Raw genomic sequence first — 21,535 nt, 5'->3', positions numbered from 1 at the left:
AGTTCCTTTCCTTTGTTCCCCAGTTGGTTAAAAAGCATTTGCTGCACACCCATCAGACAGGAGATGGACATTGCCAAAACGTGCCATCAAAAGTCTTTCTTTTTGCTTTGGACTGCATGCAAATGACAGAGTCTGGGAGGTGCCTGGGTAGGGCCAGCCTTGAGGCAGCTTTGGAGGCGCACCACCACGCAGTGTACCCGAACGACGGCTCATCCCGAAGCTGTTTGTCAGGAAGTCAAACAAGTGGGCCAGGTGTTCTCTTTGCATTCAGCATCTCTTTCTCAGTGCTGTGTTTCAGGTGATGGCACACATCATGCACACCCTGTCTCAAAGTTCTGCACCTCCCACATTGTTTCAGGATGCTTCATCGTGGGGTGATCTCAGCAGTTTTGAATTCTTTGAAGAAGCAGATTTTTCAGCTAGCCAACACCACGCAGGCAAAGCCCTCCAGCTTCAGCACAGAGAGGGCAATGTGAATAGACCTGCAGGAGAGCCTAGCACGAGGGCGAACAAACGCAAGTTGAGTGAGGGTTCGCTTGACCCGCTCAAGCCCCTCTCTCCTGCGAGGCCCGGCACAATTCCACGGGTCATCCTTCGAAAAAAGCGGGGCCAGGCCAGCCCCTTAGCCACTGGACACTCTAGTTGCTTGATATTTGCTGACGTCAGCAGTTCAACTCCCAAGCGTTCCCCTGTCAAAAGCCTACCCTTCTCCCCCTCGCAGGTAGAGCACAGTTTCTGCACAGCTGTTACTAATTTTCAGCAGACACCTGAGCCTTAATAATCTAGAAACTAATCCTTTGGAACAAATGACTAACTACTGTTGTCTTCACTGATTTCGTTCCGTTGATGTTTCTAGCTGTTGCTAAGTCATAGTGCCTCCCAGAGTTGGAGGCAGTCTGTAGGCTGACTGATGATTTTGTCATAATTCTCTCTCTGACTTTTTGGTGATTTGAAAGATGGTCAGTTGCATGGGATGTGCTTTTCTTTCCTTCAACACTAGAGTTTAACATTTCTCTCCATTCCTCTTCTTCCATCCCTTCCCTCCCGTTAAAAACCTTTACAGATTTTCTGCCTCTTTGTTCACTTATTATTCTATGATTCACTGACCCTGGGGAGGAGGGAACTAAATTATGTTTAGATAACGTTTGAACTGCAACTAGAAAATTTAAAGGTTCCAATCCATCTTTAGGTGGAGAAGTTTTGGAAGAAAATGAGGAACAAATGCTTAAGAAAAATAACGTATGTTCTAATTTCAATTTCTCAACATTGGCTCTTTTGAGTTGTGCCATAATATTTTATTAGCACAGTTCTGGCCAATGAATAGTCTTGTTTCATATAGTTTTTTAAGGGATGAAAATCATAATTCTTATTAAAGACCTGTGTTCCTTAATTTTGAAAATAACTGAAGTTATAGATAATTTGGCACTTTAAAATACTTTTCCAATTATGTCTGTTGACATGATATGCCCACTGGAAAAACTATCTTGTTTTTTGCTTATATTTTCCAATCTTGATTCTGGAGAATATTAGTTTTATAAGACTTTAATGATGTTCCAGGAAAAACATCTAAATATATAGATACGTAAGTCTGAGAAACACTGAATCAAACAAAATTAAAATGGTTTCTTTACTGTAAGACCTCTCGGGGTTTTAATATACTGATGTACCTTGTGAATTTCCAGGAGGAGATTACTCTGCATATATTTCCCCAGTTTTTTTTTTACCTTGCAGTTGTCTGAGGAACATCTATTATGTTTCCAGAACCTTAGTGTTCTAAGAGATACAGCTTGTTATTCAAGAATTTTCCAGATAATGTCAACTTTCTATAACAATGGTTCGTAGATCATTAAAGAGAAAAAACAAAGCATGAAAGAAAAACAATGATTACTTCCCCCCCAAAAATCACGTTAAAGCTTTTAATGTTAATAAGAGTGCTTCTCATTCTCTTTGATGGCAAGTGTCATCTATTGAGAATGTTTTCTTAGGATCTTGCAAATTGTTCAGCATTGACTGTAGATCTCATTTCTTGGAAATCAAATTCCCAATCTTAGGTGCTCAATTGAAATAAAACACTATGTGCTTGTTAACATTATTATTTCATACAGTGGGTCAGTAAAACATACCTGCTTGTTAACAACCCGTGATTCTTAAACTGGACTGAGTAAAGAATTAGTGTTTAAGGTTTTTTTTTCCTTTCTTCTCATATTTAGTTCTTAAACACTTCCAATAACCATGAAAACTTAGACTTGGAAATGCCTTCTTTAACGTCCACGCCTCTCAGTGGTCACAAATTGACTGTTACAACACCATTTCATAGAGACCAGACTGTGAAAACGCAGAAGGAAAATACTATGTAAGTCCTTGTTTCAATATAAAAATTATTTTATGTTAATATTTATATAATATATTTATATTTATAGTAATTATTTAATATTAATATTTATATTTATACTAATAATTAATAGCATATCGTCCCCAAATGTCTGATCCACTTATGTGCATGTAATTTTACTGATTGACTTTTTGTATACATAATCATGTATATTTCCACGTCCTGGACATGTTAGAATCACCTGGGGTAGAAGGTGGGAGAATAAACTAAATTGCCTTTTGTAGTTCACTTCAGAATTTCCTATGAATGCAGAGGTAGTTTTTGTATGAATTTTCCATTCAGTTTTTCTATTTGTTCAATAAGACCTTTTCTTCTTCACTGAAAACAAGATTTTCAACTTTCTTTCCTCCCTGATTATAAACTTCGGAATGAGTCTGGTTCTTTAGGTCATTTTAAAGAAATCTTTTCTTTTTGAAATTTATCTGTAGATAGGACCTCTTTTGTCATCCACAGGGAAATTATATAATTAGAAGTCAAGGAGTGATTAAACCTTCATTTTTTCCCCCATTTTTGGGCACCCCATGGTATATGGAGTTCACCCTCTGGGGATCAGATCCGAGCTGCAGTTGTGACCTATGAGGCAACACTGTATCCTTAACCCATGGTGCCAGGCTGGGATCAAACCTGTGACCCAGTGCTGCAGAGACACCACGTCCATTGCACCACAGTGGGAATTCCTAAGCCTCCATTTATATTCCATAAAGGCTTAACCAATTCAAAGAAATGGCAGACAACATCAATATGAATAATAAGAAACCTTTTTAATGCAATTTTATTATTTCCAAGTATAATAAATACATTTTAAAAGGTTAACATATGTTTTCTGTTGTGAGTAGATAAAAGATAAAGAATAGATAAAAGTGACTTGTAGATGACACCAGATCTTCCCATGCTTATGGTCCTTATAAAGACTTAGGGGCACTACATGTGTTTTCAGAATGATTAAAGAAAGAAGAGAAACGTTAGTTTCAGGGTATAATATTTTGAAATATTTGGCAATATGTGATGTACATATTATCTTTTCCTTAATAATGCATATATGATTCACCACCATACCCTATTCCATATCAGTAACAGAGGTTATCATATTGAGTAAAAAATATGAAATATAATATGTAGAGAAATATAAGGGACATATGTTCCTTTATAATGAACCAACGCTTGATTTCTTTTTAAAGTTTTAGAACTCCGGCTATCAAAAGGTCAATCCTGGAAAGCTCTCCAAGAACTCCTACACCGTTCAAACATGCACTCGCAGCTCAAGAAATTAAATATGGTCCCCTGAAGATGCTAGTAAGTTCTTGCAAAGTTCTTGGGTTTAGTTGGTTTATTTGTATAGACAGAAATTTTTCTCTGATGCAAATGTACCCAATCTTCCCTTCAGCCTCAGACACCATCTCATCTAGTAGAAGACCTGCAGGATGTGATAAAACAGGAAACTGATGAATCTGGAATTGTCGCTGAGTTTCAAGAAAATGGACCACCTTTACTGAAGAAGATCAAACAAGAGGTAAGCATGAGATCCTTTGGAAGAAACAGCCTTGCTGCCCTTGTTCCTGTGGGCAGCTTAATGTGTCTGGTATGGGCACTGTATAACAGCACAAATTTTCATAAGAGATTTTCATACAAGATGCAGCTAAGGGGTACTGCCAGGCTGTAGGTGTGCAACCTTGCATTTGGGAAGCCAAGCCACTTCTAGCTCCTTCATGGTCAAACAGAAAACAGGTTAGAGAGGATAAAGGAAAGAGAAGGAAACAGCTTTGCGTTTGTATTTTTTTAAAAATCACTGATAATAGATGGATAGATAAGTGACTGATATGTAGATATTTAATTGTTGGACATCATGGAGAATTTAAACTAATTAAAATAATAGTGTCTTTAATTCATAGAATAAAAGAAAGGGAATCTAATTAGCCAAGATCAAAGCATTAGCTTGGTGTCAAGAAGTATCTCCAACAGGTTAGATACAATACCTCCTGAACTTATTTTCATATAAAAGTAGGTGGTTCAGAGATGGCTAGAGATTTGCTTTTTTTTTTTTTTCAGCTTTATTGAGATACAATTGACAAATAAAATTATTATACTGAAAGTGTACAATGTGATGCTTTGATATACACATACGTTGTGAAAGGATTCCCATAGAGTTAACACACATCATCTCACCTATTTACCTTTTTTCAGTGATAGCATTTAAGTTCTACTCTCTTAGCAAATTTCAATTATACAGAACAGTGTTTTCAGCTGTAACCACCATGTGATACATTAGATCCTCAGACCTTTATTCATCTTAACAGAAATTTACTCTTGAGTGTTGCTGTTTCGTGGGAAATTTTAGTTCTAGAAACAACAGTGCACTTCCTGTTTGCTTTTAGGTGGAATCACCAACTGATAAAGCAGGAAACTTCTTCTGCTCAAACCACTGGGAAGGGGAGAATCTGAACACTCAGCTGTTCACACAGGCATCACCTGTGGCAGATGTGCCAGTAAGTACACACCCATGTTCTGAGATGCTGGTGCCTCACAGAATTCTGTGTGTGGCACATGGGCCACTGTGGTTTCCACACTCTCTGGCGCATCATACTGCTAAATATTTTCTCTCACATGATTGTTTTCTTGTGATTATTAGTGTTGACTTAAAGCGAGATTTTATTTTTGAGTTGGAAATAAATTCTATTCCATTGCAGACTTGTTATTTATTTTCTTATGATTTGAGGGTCCTTGCCGCTTAAAAAATCTGCTGCATGTATATAAATACTTCCATGGAAACAGAACATTAACTTTTACATTTTCTCTTAATTTACTTATTTGTCTTCTAAATGTAGTACAGGTTTCCCCTACTGCCTAAAAGTAGAGCATTCCTGTGAAACCCTTCCTTGGCTAAAATGGCATAAAGCACAAAAAGAATAATCTTAAGGACATATCTAGCTAACAGATGCAAAAAATAAAAATTTTTTTACAAACAAACAAGTGTAGCAGTATAGAAACAGATTCAGGAGTTCCCGTGGTGGCTCAGTGGGTTAAGAACCCGACTAGTATCCATGAGGACGCGGGTTCAATCCCTGGCCTCGCTCAGTGGATTAAGGATCCAGTGTTGCCTTGAGCTGTGGTGTAGGTCGCAGACACGGCTTGGATCCCATATTGCTGTGGCTGTGATGTAGGCCGGCAGGTGCAGCTCTGATACGACCCCTAGCCTGGGAACCTCCATATGCTGCAGGTATGGCCCTAAAAAAAGACCAAAGAAAGAGATTTCACAGATATGGAGAACAAACCAGTGCTTGCCAGAGAGGAGAGGGGTGGGGGGAGGGACAGAATAGGTGAAGGCGGTTAAGAGGTACAGACCCCCAGTTATAAAATAAATTAGTCACAGGGATGTAATGTATAGCACAGGAAATAGTATTTCATACTAACTCTACAATGCGTAGTCCATTCAGTATTGACTGACTCGCCATGTTGTACACCTGAAACTACTACAGTATTACAAGAAAACTATACTCCAATTAAAAATGAATAAAAATAAATACATCGAGGTAAAATACAGATGCTTTTATGGTTCAGGCTGTGGGGCCTGATGCCGAGCTGCGGAGTAGAGTGTCGGGGAAGGCCCTTGGGGGTGCCCCTCTAGCTGCTCAAGGTGTAGGCTGCCTTCATAACAGCTGGCTGCAAAAGAAAAGCAAAAGTCCTCTGCAGCTAGCAGTTAGCAAAAACAGGTTTTTCATGAAGTGAACTTTCAGATAGTGGGGAGACCGGTGTTCCTCCTTAGGCTGTCTCCAGTTTGGTTTTATCTAGCATAGTGCTAATCATGATGTTTGCAGTTATAAGGGCCCGTTATTGTACCTGATGTTGCATTGCTTTGGTTACCGCCATGTTTTTAATTGACCTTATTTTTTAAGAGCAGTTTTAGGTTCATAGCGAGGTTATGCAAAGGGTCATTGATTTCCTATGTATCTCCTGTCCTCACACGTGCAAGGCCTCCCCATTATCAACCTCGCCCACCAGAGGGGTGCATGCCGTTCATTTATTACACCTGGTGAGCCTACCGTGACACCTCATCACCCTGAGTCCATAGTTTACGTTAGGGTTCACCCTTGGTGTTCGTTGTACATTCCATGAGTTTGGACATATTTATAATAACTCGTATCCACCATTGTAGCATCATGCAGGGTATTTCACTGCCCTGAAAATCCTCTGTGTTCTGCCCATTCATCCCTCCCTCCCCCTCAACTTGTAACAACCCTGATCTTTTTACTTTTTACTATCTCCAGTTTGCCTCTTCCAGTAGGTTATACAGTTGGAATCATGCAGTATGTAGCTTTTTCTGACCGGCCTCTTTCTCTTAGTAATATACTCTTAAATTTCTCCTGTGTTTTTTCATGGCTTGGTAGCCTTTTTTTTTTTTTTTTTTAAGGCCACCCTTGTGGCATATGGAAGTTCCCAGGTTAGGGATCAGGTGAGAGCTATAGCTGCCCGCCTACACCAATGGGGGAATCTGAGCCACATCTGTGACCTACACCACAGCTCATGGCAACCCTGGATCCTTAACCTACTGAGCAAGGCCAGGGATCAAACCCGAATCCTCATGGGTGCTAGTTGGGTTTGTTACCTGCTGAGCCACATCATTTTTTTTTTTTTTTTTTTTTTTTTTTGTCTTTTTGCTATTTCTTTGGGCCGCTCCCGTGGCATATGGAGGTTCCCAGGCTAGGGGTCTAATCGGAGCTGTAGCCACTGGCCTATGCCAGAGCCACAGCAACGCAGGATCCGAGCCGCGTCTGTAACCTACACCACAGCTCACGGCAACGCTGGATCGCCAACCCACTGAGCAAGGGCTGGGACCGAACCCGCAACCTCATGGTTCCTAGTCGGATTTGTTAACCATTGCGCCACGACAGGAACTCCCATTTTTAAAGTTTGTAATTTGTGAACAGTTGCCCTTTTCTCTTATGGAGAATCAGAGCTAATAGCACTTACTAATATTTATCCATTCAGTGTGTCCTAAGTGGTGAGTAATCTTCTGAGAGATTTAGATGCATTAACTCATCTAATCCTCGCAAGCACCCGACAAGTTTGGAAACATTATCACTTTCGTTATGTTAAAGGAGAAACTGATGCACAGGGAGGCTGAGCCACTTGCTGAAGATTGTATGGCTTGTAAGTGGTGGTTCTAGGTTGGAACTTTAGTCCAGTTCTAAATTCCATGTTACCCTGCCTCATTTAAATTTCAAATTATTCTCTTTCCCTTTAGAATATTCTTACAAGTTCCGTTTTAATGACTCCAGTATCAGAAGACGAAGACAATGTTCTCAAAGCATTTACAGTACCTAAAAACAGGTCCCTGGCAAGTCCCTTGCAGGTAATTATTTTTCCAACATTGGTATCTTAAAATCATTGGCTGAAAAAAACTGTCTTTTTAAAAGAATATATTTTAGACATAGAGGAATCATGCTTTATTTATTTATTTATTTGCTTTTTAGGGCCACACCCACAGCATATGGAAGTTCCCAGGCTAGGGGTCGAATCAGAGCTGCAGTTTCCAGCCTACACCACAGCCACAGTAACAGGGGACCCGAACCATGTCTGTAACCTATATCACAGCTCACAACAACCCTGGATCCTTAACCTGCCGAGCAGGGCCAGGGATCGTGGAACCTGTGTCTCGTTGCCACTGAGCCACAACGGGAACTCCCAAGGAGCGATGCTTTAAAATAACTCCCAGTGTGTCTAAAAACTCCTAAAATTCCTTGTTGCCACTCATGTGAGACTCGCTGGAAATTTTTATTAGAGGGGGCTCCTAAAGCATGATGAAGTAAAACATTTCTTACTGTGACTGAGACTAAGATCATTAATTACACGTGTCAATATCTCCTTCTGCTTTTAAAGATTTTATTAAAAAACGGTATAGTGGTATAGTTTACTTTTAGTTTCAAAATCTTCATTTTTTTTCTGCTCCATCACTAATCCATCAAAGCTCAAACTCTGTTTAGATTTCCAATGAAGTCTGAAATTAGAGAGCTAGAAAAGAATTATCATATATTTGACTATCAGAATGGGAAAGCCAACTGTCAGTGTTATGTGGCTAATCTGTAGGTGAACATCTGCTCTCAGGTTTTAATATCAAAGGAGATTTCCCTTTTTCTGAAGGAGGTGTGTGTTGATGAAATACAACAAATTCCAAATTAATCCTGAGCCAAATGTAAATAAGAATGCAAATTTGCTCCCTTAAATTATTTAAAGCAGTTCCCAACATTAAATAGCCTAGTACCCAGCCACCTGCAGAGCCCTGCTCTCCATCCCCCTGTGCTATACTGATGTTAAAGCCATAAACCCTGCAGCATAGAGCCAACCTGGATTCAGAAGCGGAAAGTCACACTTGTCCTGTGAGGGAAAGGCACTGTATGGGATGGTGTGATTTGAGAGAATGTCCTGTTCATGGAAGGGCTTTTCCGTCACTGGGGACGGGGCGGGACGGTGTGTGTGGGGGGGTGTCCTCTGTCCAGATTGTGAGAATCTTAAAACTCCCCCCTTTTAAGCATTCGTGATACTTAGCATTATTTCTAAGTAATACAGATGTACAGCTGGAAGGGCTGTAGGCACACTTTGTTTAATTCCATCCGATTGCTTTCCTTGTGGCCTCTATCTGATGCAACCTCAGCGAGGAAAGCTGACTGTTGACTGGAGGGTGGGCTAGGGAAAGCAGCCTACCCTCTGGCTCCTCTCTAAAGGGCAGGGAATCTGGGATCATTCCTGAATCAGTCAAGCCTGTGTAGGCATGTGAAGAAGACCTGAATATCTCAAAGAATTGGGAGATGAGGAAAACGACTTCTGCCTAAGAGGGATGCACAAAGGGGGTGTGAACGATGTCAAGGCAAGAGTCAGCCACTTCAGAATTTTACCTAGAGCTGGCCTTAGAGCCAGAATGGAACCGCTTTCTTTTTCTCTCGCTCTTTCTTCCTAAATTACTTGGCCCTAGGTTTCCAGAGCATAGAATTTGACTGGCACTATTAGTGCTTTAATTAAGCTAGGTTAGATTTATTTATATTTTGTAACCTAGGCTGGGATCTGATCTATATTTATAGTAGAGAAGAAAAAAATGCGTTTTAAGTTGCAAAGCACAACATGTAAATATATTTGGGGACAACTATCATTATGTAAGTTGAAAACCCCTGGTTCTTTCCCTAAAACTAAATCCTAAAAGCTTTTGGTCTAACCAGAAAGTATGTAGCAAAACCTAAACCTAAACCTTTATGCAGATATGAAATATATTGAGCTTAACATGGTACAGGTATCAAATATATATTGACAAGAAAGTCAGTATTTATTTAAAAAAAATAGGTCGTCAGGAGTTCCCACTGTGGTGCGGTGGGTTAAAAATCAGACTGCAGCAGCACCAGGAGCTGTGGAAGCACATGTCCAATTCCTGTCCTGGTGCAGTGGATCAAAGGATCTGGTGTTGCTGCAGCTGTGGCATAGGTCACAGCTTGGGCTCAGGTTCAGTCCCAGGCCTGGTGAATTTCCATATGCTGTGGGCATGGCTATGAATAAGAAGTCAGTGTGGAACTTTATAATCAGCATATTTATATTTTCTTTAATGGAAATATTACTTATCTTTAAAGTTCAGTATTAAGTAGTAGCTCTGTTTTGATTAATCTGTGTGTTCTAGCATGTCACTGAGTCATATTTGACACTCTACAGATTCTAACATTGTATATTGAGATTAAGCCATCAGTATACACCGCATGTCACTTGTACTAAACTAAATAATTGAGACCTACCAGTTGATTTTGGAGTCAGTGCTTCTATCTACTATATATGTTTTTACTGATTTACATCATTCAAGTATATTTCAATAACTTGCTATAATAGATAACTAATTCATTTTAAGAAACACTCACTAAATGAGTGAGTGGAACACACCTAGTAGCTCCTTCATCTTGTGTCATGGACACCTAGCTTCTAATACCACAGAAATGGGTGATTCCTAAAATGTTTCCAACTTTTGTGATAAATATCAGAAAATGCACCAGGTGATTCTAAATACTTAAGCATATACTGCTTATGTTTCATGTAATTTTGACTCGACTACATATATAGGTGTTTAAGCAGTTTAGTAAATTTTTTGTTAAAAATATTATGCTTTAATCATATATATTTCCATTGATGATTCAGTTTGACCTAAGGAGGCAGATTTTTCGTGAACGATATTGTTGAACATGCTGTGCACGTGTTAAATGATCTGGCTATTCAACTCGAGTACTTTATATAACCTAGAAACTTAACAACCTGTACCTGTAATAAATCAAATATTAAGTGGGATTTTAGCCAAACAATTTAGACATTTTTTGTCAAAGTACATCTCATGAAAACAACTGTGGTTTCTAAACTATTTTAACATTCTGATACTTTTAAAATATAAAAGACGTGTCACTTGTATAGTGCAATTGATTGTCTCTCCACCTAATTGGCTAACTTTCCTTAGGTACCAAAAAGGTTTATTGAAGACTACACTAACTGTAATTCTGTGTTCCATCATTTCAGTGTTAATCATCTCTGGCTGAATTATGGCCATAACACTTTAGACAGAGCAATTTTTGTTTTGAAGCCCAAAATATCGGGCCTTTATAGTTCAGCTTCTAATGCACCTGTAAATGCACATGCTTATACATGAAGACATGTAAATTTCATGTGAAATTTTAAAATTAGAAATGCAAGAAACTATGAGTTTAACATTTTATTGCGATAAATTTCAAACATACCTGGAAGTATAGAAAATATGCTGTGATCTAGACTTAACAATTATTAACATTTTGCCATATTTACTGCCTCTTTTTTATTTAGCATTTTCAAATAAGTGCCAGACAATATAACAATTTATTCATATGTACTTCAAGATGTACCTCTAAACTAAAAGACGTTCCATCTATGACCTAATATTGCATTACATGTTACTCGTAATAATAATAACTTGGTATTCTAATTCCAGGATATTTTAAATTTTCCCCATTAATCTAAAAAGGATTTTTTTTTTGTCTTTTTGCCGTTTCTTGGGCCACTCCCATGGCATATGGAAGTTCCCAGGCTAGGGGTCCGATCAGAGCTGTGCCGGTAGCTGCCAGCCTCCGCCAGAGCCACAGCCACGCGGGATCCGAGCTACATCTGCAACCTACACCACAGTTCACGGCAATGCCAGATACTTAACACCCTGAGCAAGGCCAGGGATCGAACCCAAAACCTCATGGTTCCTAGTCGGATTCATTAACCACTGTGCCACGACAGGAACTCCCAGGAATTTTTTTATTATTTGTTTGATCAGTATTGAAACAAATTCACACATTGCATTTGGTTGTTTAGTCTCTTAAATCCCTTTTAATCTCTAGACCAATACTATTCAATAGAACCTCTGTAATGACAGAAATGTCCATTATGCTGCTATCTTATATGATAGCTACTAGTCACATTTGGCTATTGAGCAGTTGACATGTGGCTGTGCCATTAAGGAATAGAATTTTCTATTTTATTTAATTTAAACTGCTTTAATGTAATAGCAACATTTTCTTCTTGTCTTCTTGGAACCAGCCATTCCCCCAAGGTGCTCTGATGCTTTTAGTGGGAAAATGGTATGTAGAGACCAAAATCAGGGTGCTAAGTATGCCCATTTGTTATGTGGGTTGTCACTAAAAAGAATTTTAATAACTCAGAACTTTCCACATACCTCATGTATGGAATAGTCCATAAGCTATAATGCTTAGAGGCTATCATAAGCCATTATGCACAATAATGTTATATTTGTTTTTGAAATTATTTATGCTTGATCTTTTTTAAAAAGGAATTTGCAGTAGCTGTATAATCATATAATTGCTGGATTTCTTCTTTTTAGTTGCCTTAAAATTGGGGGTGTTTTTTTGCCATAGTTGTAAAAACAAAGAGGGACTCTTACAATAAACACGTTCTGAGACATTTTTTATATGTGTGCCTTTCATGTAGCTCAGAATATGTGAGATTTTTGATTATGCTTTTTTCCGCACATTGTGTGGTGGTAGAGAATGGAGTCTAGAAGGATTATCAAATGATCACAATAAGGAAATAGACCTTGAGCCTAGAAGCTTGCAGTTTGGGGCAGGAAAGACAGATGCACTGTGGATTGCTACTGGATTCTGCTGTTCAAAAGTTACCCTGGGAGAGCTCAAGGCACACACACACACACACACACACACACACACACACACACACACACACACAGCTCCCTTAGCAAGGAGATAAGAGCTGCCTGCTTTTCTGTGTGCTTTCAATTTGCTTTACATTTTGAAATAAATACATTTTGCCAATAAACATTCCCTAAAGTAGAAATTTTCATTGGTAGATCTGAAACTGTGTTTAAGTTATAAGCTTCTGAACTTCTGTATTTTTCTCTTAAATTATAATTTCCTTTTATTCCTATTTAAAACCCAATGTAAAAGATGTGTTCATATGGTTTTTACTCACTCACTTTCCTCTTTTTTGTAACCACAGAATGACAGCCTTAAATTTTAATTTCCTGACTTGGCTTGTTCTGGCCTTACTCTTTTAAAATAGTGAGTTTAAGTAAACTTCTCAAGCCATTAGTATTTAAACACATTTGCACAACATCAAAGAATCTTAAAATATTATTGCGAGCAATTGAAGCTCACTTTTTCTGTTCCATGTGCTTCAGATTGCTCCTATCTTTGTATGAATTGTTCATAAATTTTTCAAAAAATAGGGCAAACCCTTTTTGTATGATCCATGTTGCTAAGGAGTGTAGTAAGCTAGCATGCAGGACTAGCTAGACTCCACCATTTTCTAATTCATTAGCTTCTTCAGTCCAAAATGCTCTCATTTATAAACTGGGGACCCTGGTATTTCCTCCATTCATCATACAAGTTGCTGTGAAGATCAAATGGATGTAATAATACTTGGAAAACGGCAGCACCAGTGTACTTTGGTGGTAGCTATTTTTCGGCAAAGGGTGTGCACAATCCTTGTCCTTAGCAACTCAGGCAAACAGGTGTCTCCAAAAGCCAAGTCCCTTTGCACTGTGGTGTATTATTTCCTCCAGTATATTCTTTCTCATTCCTTGTTCCACTCTTGCAGAACTGTGTCAGTGGGTCACCAAAAGAGATTGCTGATTCGACTGATTCCTGAAATACAGGTAGTCAGATCTCTTTGGTGTCATGGAGATGAAACAACGGATTTACTGATCTTTTCTGTTTTTCTGCTACTTATGTTGGCATGTCAACAGACATGGAAACAGTCTGTCTCCATGTGACATAGATCTTCTGGGGCATTTCTTTTTTTTTTTTTTCTTTTTTTTTGTCTTTTTGCCTTTTGCTCCCACGGCATATGGAGGTTTCCCAGGCTAGGGGTCAAATCAGAGCTGTAGCCGCCAGCCTATGCCAGGGCCACAGCAACGCAGGATCCAAGTCATGTCTGCGACCTACACAGCTCACAGCAATGCCGGATCCCTAACCCACTGAGCAAGGCCAGGGACCGAACCCGCAACCTCATGGCTCCCAGTCAGATTCATTAACCACTGCGCCACGACGGGAACTCCGTTTTTGTGTGTGTGTGTGTTTTTTTGTTTTGTTTTGTTTTGTTTTGTTTTTGCCAGGGCATTTCTTAGTGTAGTATGCTGTTGTTGACCTGCTCCCCTGGATACCTCTGTATTTGGTTCTCCCTTGGTTCACTTTTTTTTTCGACTTGCGCTGGCAAGATTTAATATAGCTGGCAGTCATATTTCAGCAACCTGCTTTCAATATATCTTATAAAATAAACAAGCTGGCCATGTAATTTTGGGAGTGAACTGAGAAAGTATCAATAAGTGGGGAAGGCAGGTTGGGCTCCAATTCAGAGTCTTACCCCAGAGAGTATAAGACGTGGATTTTCCTGTAGTTGGTTTTGGTGAACACTCTGACATTGAATCTTCCTCGGGCCAGTGAAGATAGCATTGCTTTAGAGCGATTTGACGCTTGTCTTAATCCTAATAGCTTAAAACCAATATGTGACTAAGGAAAGAGTTGTTCTTCCCCAAAACTGTGACACCTGAGGCTATGCGATTTAAACTACTGGAAAGCCTATCAACATGTAAGATGAAAAGAACTCTAGTTGAATTTCTTTTTATTAAACTATAGTTGATTTGCAATGCTGTGCCAGTTTCTGCAGCACAAGGAAAAGAACTCTAGAGACATCAGGGACAAACTCCAAATTTGGGAACCTTCCATCCGTATTAGCAATCGTCAACTTAGACCTGGGTGGGAAGTGGCGGCACGGGTGGGTGGGGCAACCTTTGATCACCATCTGGACTTTGAGTTATTAACTTTTCAGGATCTTTTCTCTGAAAAGTTAGCAACCCTGAAGTTGGGAGCATTTGATTGTTTTGTTCAGACATAAGGAAGCACTTATGCCCAGGGAAAGTTTGATAATCCTTAACCTTACTTCAGTGACACCTCATCTCAGGTTCATTCTTGACTCTCAAGATACAATGAAAGATTTCTACATTATCTCTTATAACTAATATGTTTTAAAAGATGCCCCTTTGGGAAGGAATTCTGACTTTTAGAGTTTTTGTCCAGAGTAAGTATTTTCTTCAGATGGTTTAAATAGAATAATCAATTCTTAGTCTTTTGGACACCATTCATATTTGCTTATTACTTTAAAATATGAAACAAAAATGTAATACCACCTTGCAAGTTGCTTTAGTTTTACAGAATCATTTTTTATGCTTATGCCAGTTTCTTATGAGGTGAATTATAAAGCGCAAACTCTGCCACGGCTTTGGACACCGGCAGCTATTGCGTGAAGCTGCCCTACGAATGTGACTACAATAGTGGTTCTTGTTCAGCACGATGAAAAAAACCATTCATATTCCAAGTGAAAATGTGAAGGCCATCTAATGCTGACAGAAAACCACCTGTGGACATGGTCTTGTCTCGTTTTATTTCTTCTGTTCACTACAAAGGATCTGAGTATTTATTTAAAGTGCTTCAGCAGGATATCCCAGTTAAAACTCTGACAATCTGTTTACAGTTCACTTCTGCCTGGGGGCAATTAAAGGTCCATTACGGGAGAAGTAAGATGACTGATAGGTAAGACGAGGAGGATGTGCAGTAGGATTATTAATGTTAAAATGAATTAGGTAGAGTGACACATCTGCAGCAGCACCATGGGTTAGTCATTTAATAAGAATGCCTGTGCAAAGAATTCTGTAATTCTTACCCATTCTTTAGTATAAATGAAACTAACATTTAAGGAGAGAGAATAAGGAGGATGTCCAAAGATCTACAGGACAGTCTTAAAAAATATCCTTCTAGCACAAAGCCATTTAATCCTCCTCTGTCAGAACGATTCTGTCGGCTTGAAAAGTTGGCTAGGGCCCCAGGGCTTCAAGGTAAGGAGGACGAAGGAATCAGCCGAAGAGGAGGCAGCTGCTATCTTGGCTGGTGGACCTGGGCATTTCTTTTCTTCCCTGAGTACTCAACCTTCTGCTTCTCCTTCACCTTCATGAAAAGCAGGTGTGTGTCTACCTACTTTTCCATGCATGGAGTAGGAAGTCCTCGCTTTGTAGTCTCATGGTGCAAAAAAGGAGCTGCCCACTCATACTCACCTTTTTGTTCTGCACACAGGGGTTCCTGCACACAGTGGTTCCTTTGTCTTGCTGTCTACACTGGGAGGTTCAGGTCTTCCAAGTCATCTTGACCTCCCTAGGTTCTGGGCTTCAGGGCTTAAGTGCCCCTGAAATGCTCTGCTTTCTGGAATTCGGATATTTCCGTCAATGTGATTTACTTGTTCATAAATTTTATTTTGACTTGGGAGAAGCTGACTGAAAAGTTTGTTTCAAAATACTAATTAAAAATATACGGTACCTTTTTTATATGGATCCTGTTTTAAATATCTGGTCCTGGAGGAAGAGCCAAACATGTATAAAGTGATGAGGCATCTGGGAGATGCCACAAGCACACCATCGAAGTTCAAGTGGAAAATATACTAAGCTGGTAATTGTTTTGGATTCTCCTGAACAGACATTGGGAAATCCAAAATAAGTCCCGTATTGTTGAGGATCAGAACTTACAAAGAGGCACTGTAAAAGCAAGCATAAAAGTCTTTTAATATAGTATTTTAAGATCCTTAATGCATTAAAAGTTAACATAGAAAATTAATTCTGATTAATTGAAGCACTGCTAAGTAGAAAAATTCTTAACCAGAGAAGAACAGAAATAATCATTTCTTTCTTTCTTCTCACTTTCATTCTCCTTTCGCCTTCATTTTTTTTGTATGTACTCTTTCAAAATATGTATTTTTTTTGGATTTTGTGTGTATCTGTGCAATTTTATGTTTACATATAAGATACTATTATATTAAGTTATTTCATTCTGTGTCTTCTTTAGTTACTTGCTTTTAAGATCCATGCACCTTGTTCTGTGTACATCATTAAGCCATCATCTTTATTCACTCTCAAATGGTAGTTAATACATGTCACATTGTCGTATATGTTCTATATGTGTCATTATAAACACAAGCTTCATAATTACAGTGATAACATTATATTTTAGTTTGTTAGTTGGGTTTCTTGTGTCAATTTGGTGTTTCAGTGCTGCCCTGAAAAAATTTAGCAACTTATATATGTAAGCAACCAATTCAACTAAAATATGGGATTTGGTTGGGCTGATACACACCAGAGAAATGTGTGTATTTAATCCACTTCCTTCAACCTAACGAAACATCATTTATTCAGAACTGTATCAAAGAAGGCTTTAACTACCGTGGTGATTTTATATAGAAAAACATTAAAAGTGATTCAGTGGTGAAAGTCAGCCCAGAAGCCCTGTCATCTTTGTCCTGTCATTTTTGTGATTCACGGTTCCAGGGAAATCTTATGATAATTCATCTTGCTTGTGTCGTATTTCAAGTTATGTATTGAGACTCTGAGTCTTGAGGGTAAACACATGTAAACTTGGATGGTGCCGTTGGTGGTTGGCGGTGAGATGGCTTGACAGATTGGGCAGAAACTGGGAAATCTAGTTTGTGTCCTATGAAAGCTTACAAGTTGAAAACATGGCCTTGTAAACCTTATGCCACTGAAACTGTTCCAGACCCTAGGCAAGGAAGCCTCATCACCATGCAAGTACCTCATCCATTTGAAATTATCTTGCCTCTTTGCTAAAAAGTCTGATAACTTTTGACACCTCATCTAAGCACTTCTTCCTGTATTCCAAGGCCCCACTGAGCTGATCCTACAATTTCCCACTGATAAGAATTCTAATGGAAGTAGCAACTTGTTCTTATTAGAGCCTAGATTCACATACCTGCTTCATCACTTCTTAGCTGGTGACTTTAAGGATGTTGCTTAAGTTCTCTCTTCCTTTAAAATTGCCAGTTCTGTACTTGCAGTTGCCGAGAGGGAGAGAAGATGGGGGAGGGATGAATCGGGAGTTGGGAACTAGCGAATGCAAACTGTTTTATATGGAATGGATAAACGACAAGGTCCTACTTTATAGCACAGGGGATGATAGTCAATATCCTATGATAAACCATAATGGAAAAGAAAAAAAAATCCCTGCTTTGTAAAACAGGTGTAAGGAGCCATGCAGATGCCATAGGTGTCTTAATGTGAGAACTGAGTGAGTTGACATGTGTAAAATACTTAGAAGCCTGGGTGGCACATAGTGAGCACTTGTTAAACGTTGTCACTGAGTCCACGGTATCCCTTCATCTGTCTCCCAGTCCCTGTCACAAGCAATGTACAGACTACAGCTTCCTGACTTTTTCATGCTACTTCTCCATCTAAGCTATCCTCCTCTTTACCACCTGTCTATCTAAAGCCTACCGAGTCGTGCCCTTTCCCTAGAGCATTGCCTGGCTCATCCTTGGTGTCCTGTCCCCTCTTCTGCTGGCTGTGGGACAGAAATCTTTCACACTGCCGGTCATCACTTACCAGTTTCACATGTGTTCATTTTGCCTCCTGCAGGACAATTGAGGCTCTAAAGAGCAGATGCCTTTCTTTTCTTACTCTTCTTTTGTCCCGCGGAAAACATCCCGCTTCGATGTCAATACTAGGAAGAGTTGTGCTTTTTCTACACCACTGGTTTAGGTTTGAGCTTACGAAGAGCAGATCTGCTTTTGTTTCCGTCTTTGCATTGACTGTTAGAGAGCTCAGAGTGAAGCTTGAGGTTTCCATCTCACTGGTGCATTATACTTCAGGGCAAGTGTTTTGAATACAGATCACACCCCATCTTCAGAATATTTGTTTTTTCCACATTTTCCTATGACCCTGCCTTGTTCACTTATTAAACCCTGTTAGCTTGCATTTGTTTTGTAAGCATTGTGAATGGGGGCTGGGAGAACTAAAGAGGACACAATTAACTAGTATATAACTTGATTTGAAAGACATGGAGGGAAGGCAGGAGTGGGGGCTGGGCAGAAGACAGACACAGATTCAAAGCCACTTCATTACTACCCTAAGAACAGCCTTGAACGTTATCTCCACTTTCTCCGAATCTCCATTTCCTGCCCAATTAAAGACAGAAGGGGAGTTCCCTGGTGGCCTAGCAGTTAAGGAACCTGGGTCACTGTTGTGGTGCAGGTTTGATCTCTAGCCCGGTAACTTCCTTATGTTGCTGCTGAGGCCAAATTAAAAAAAAAAAAAAGAATGAGCCTCCCTCCCAGGGTGGTTGTGCTGTTGTGCTGTGTAAGTGAGATCATGAGTGTGAACTGTCAAACACAGGACACAGGACCTGGGTGCTGCTCGTTAGATATGCATTGCATCTTGTGCCTTCCAGTGACTCTTTCACAAGTAAGCTATCCTGGTAAACGGATATCTCCTAATTGATATTTAATTGATAAGGATCAATTTTGATTGATAACTTTAAATTTTATTTATGCAAATCCAAATTTACATTTAGTTGATAAAAATATATACTGTTTAGTAGATATTGATCAATTCTAGCACCTACAGGAGCTTCTTCACTGAGGCGGTGGGGGCACTCACCAGTTTGCTTAATGAGTAAATGCCCAGCGCTCCCCTTAGGTATCTGGGGGATGGCACTCATTCCTGTCTCCAGCTTTGCAAAATTTCCTAATCGACAAAAGGCACTCAAGTATGAAGATGCAGCTGTCTCTTATCATACTCTTTGGAGTGGGTTTTCTCTCTTTGCGATAAACAGTTTCTAATCATTAATATCACTTAAGAATGCTGGATTCCTGGTTGTCAGAGTGGAGATTTTTATCCAACAAAGGCTCCCCAGTGTCTACCACTTGTCGTGTGGAGGTCAGCATTTTTTCCGCTGGCCCTGCTGTGTTTGGGAGTCCATGTGTGGGCTCAGGGTGTACCTCCGGGTCTGACCTTGACGCTGCCCTCTTCTTTCCCATCAGCCTTGTAGCGGTGCCTGGGAAGCTGCATCCTGTGGAAAGACAGATGATCAGATGACAGCTTCTGGTCAGGCGCGGAAATATGTGAATGCCTTCTCAACCCGGACTCTGGTCATGTGAGATGTTTGCAGATAAGCATTATGGTTTTCAGAACACTTCAAGTTGACTTGGGATATAGCATTCCTCGACGTGAAACTTTTCATGAATGGGAGAAGAGCCTATTTTTGTTGTGGTACAACAGTTGAGAGCAGCACCAAGTGCATTTAGGTGGATGAAATCATATCAGATTTCACCCAACTAAAAGGATTTTTTAAAGTAATAAATAACAGTCTTACCTAAATTATTAGGTAATGAATTGTAGTCAGTTGTTAATATCTTAATGCAGATTTTTTTTTAAAAAGCATAAAATGATTTATCTATATTTTAGAGGATCCAACAGATCAGTATTTTTTTTTCCTGTGATGAGGTTTTTGAAATTTTACACAAAAAAGGTACTCCAATATTTCGCTTTTCTCAATCACTAAACACAATGCATTACTATAAACGTTGGCTTACTACCACAGAATAAGTAATCAATATTGTAAATGCTCATTTATGGTTAGTAACCTTGGAGGTACATTTATTGTACTAAACCATTTTATGAGGGTTTTTTTGTTAGCTTGCTTAAAAAAATTATTACTGTATGAAATAGTTTTATAAAAAATTATATTTTTATTCAGTAATTTAATTTTGTAAATGCCAAATGAAAAAAAAAATGTGTTTTGCTGCTATGGTCTTAGCCTGTAGACATGCTGCTAGTATCAGAGGGACAGTAGAGCTTTGAATGAACAGAAAAGAAACTCGGTGTTAGGTAATTGACTATGCACTAGTATTTCAAACTTTTTTATTTTTTATATATATATATACTTTTTTTTTCCTTTTGTAATACATTGGAAAACTTGTTTGGGAGATTTTGCATTTGTTGTTGTTCTTTGTTTTATTTTTTGTTATTGTTGGTTTATAAGAGCATGCATTGCACTTCTTTTTTGGGAGATCTATGTTGTTGGTGTCCTGTGTTTTGTTTTGAGTTCAGCCTGACTGTTCTTTAATTCAGGGGTTGTGTGTTTAATCAGCATTCCCCATGGTCTCTAAGCATATGGTCTCAGAACTGCTGCACAGAACCTGTGTTTGCAGCTGGGGGTCAAGAGATGGGGGTCAAGAGATTGGGGTCCATAGCCAGTTGCTGCCTTAAGAATCCTTGGTGCAAGATGGCCAGCACTGAACTTTTGATATGACAGTGTACTTACTGCCTTGTAGTAAAATAAAGCTGTGCCCTTATTTTACTTACTTTTGACTTCTGTCTTACTTTCGATGGTGGATGATAGTCCTACTTTGAAGAAAATGGAGTGAACACTGAGCACTTTTCTTCTGTTAATAATTTGTGCACCATCTGAACTTCACTTGAGGAATTAAAACGTTGAAGAAAGAAGAACAAGCACACCAAGTTCAGAAATTCACAAAATCAATCATGTGCAGAATGATGGCTGGGAGGAATCTTCCAGAATCTATCGGGCAGGGTTCCAGCAGGGTTCGAATTGGGGCAATGCAAGGAGAGTTCATTTGCAAGGGAACTGACACCACAGCTGTGGGCAGGGGTAGGAGGACCACAGGGGCAGTGCTTGTGTATGGATGCAGGCCTGAAGGACGCTGTCACGTGGAGGGGGAGAGTCATGGAAAGCGGCTGCCCTTGAGAGGAGCAGTGACCTCAGGGAACCTCGCAGGAAGAGAGGCAAG

General features: G+C 39.3%; 1 protein-coding gene across 7 annotated transcripts in view; it reads left to right on the top strand.

Moving 5' to 3' along the window:
* MYB (MYB proto-oncogene, transcription factor) overlaps window positions 1-21,088 on the top strand; it is a 37,511-nt gene extending 16,423 nt beyond the window's left edge. For 5 of the 7 annotated variants that reach the window (XM_084955586.1, XM_084955579.1, XM_084955568.1 and 2 more), the window contains 6 exons: window positions 2,211-2,353; window positions 3,571-3,685; window positions 3,777-3,902; window positions 4,765-4,875; window positions 7,632-7,739; window positions 19,766-21,088. In XM_084955586.1, coding sequence (XP_084811712.1) covers window positions 2,211-2,353; window positions 3,571-3,685; window positions 3,777-3,902; window positions 4,765-4,875; window positions 7,632-7,739; window positions 19,766-19,882 — 720 coding nt within the window. In that variant the 3' untranslated portion in view covers window positions 19,883-21,088. Of the gene's footprint in view, window positions 1-358; window positions 722-2,210; window positions 2,354-3,570; window positions 3,686-3,776; window positions 3,903-4,764; window positions 4,876-7,631; window positions 7,740-19,765 lie in introns of all 7 variants that reach the window. The other 2 variants (XM_001928929.7, XM_084955559.1) reach the window with 1 other exon arrangement.
* Window positions 21,089-21,535: the final 447 nt, after the last annotated feature.

Source organism: Sus scrofa, chromosome 1, assembly GCF_054392235.1.
Source record: "Sus scrofa isolate SSC_HxYL_T2T_F1_AM1 chromosome 1, Sscrofa_HxYL_maternal_Yorkshire_Landrace_v2.0, whole genome shotgun sequence".
NCBI lineage: Eukaryota > Metazoa > Chordata > Mammalia > Artiodactyla > Suidae > Sus > Sus scrofa.
Note: the sequence above shows the minus strand (reverse complement) of the source record. Positions and strands in the feature narration are given on the sequence as shown.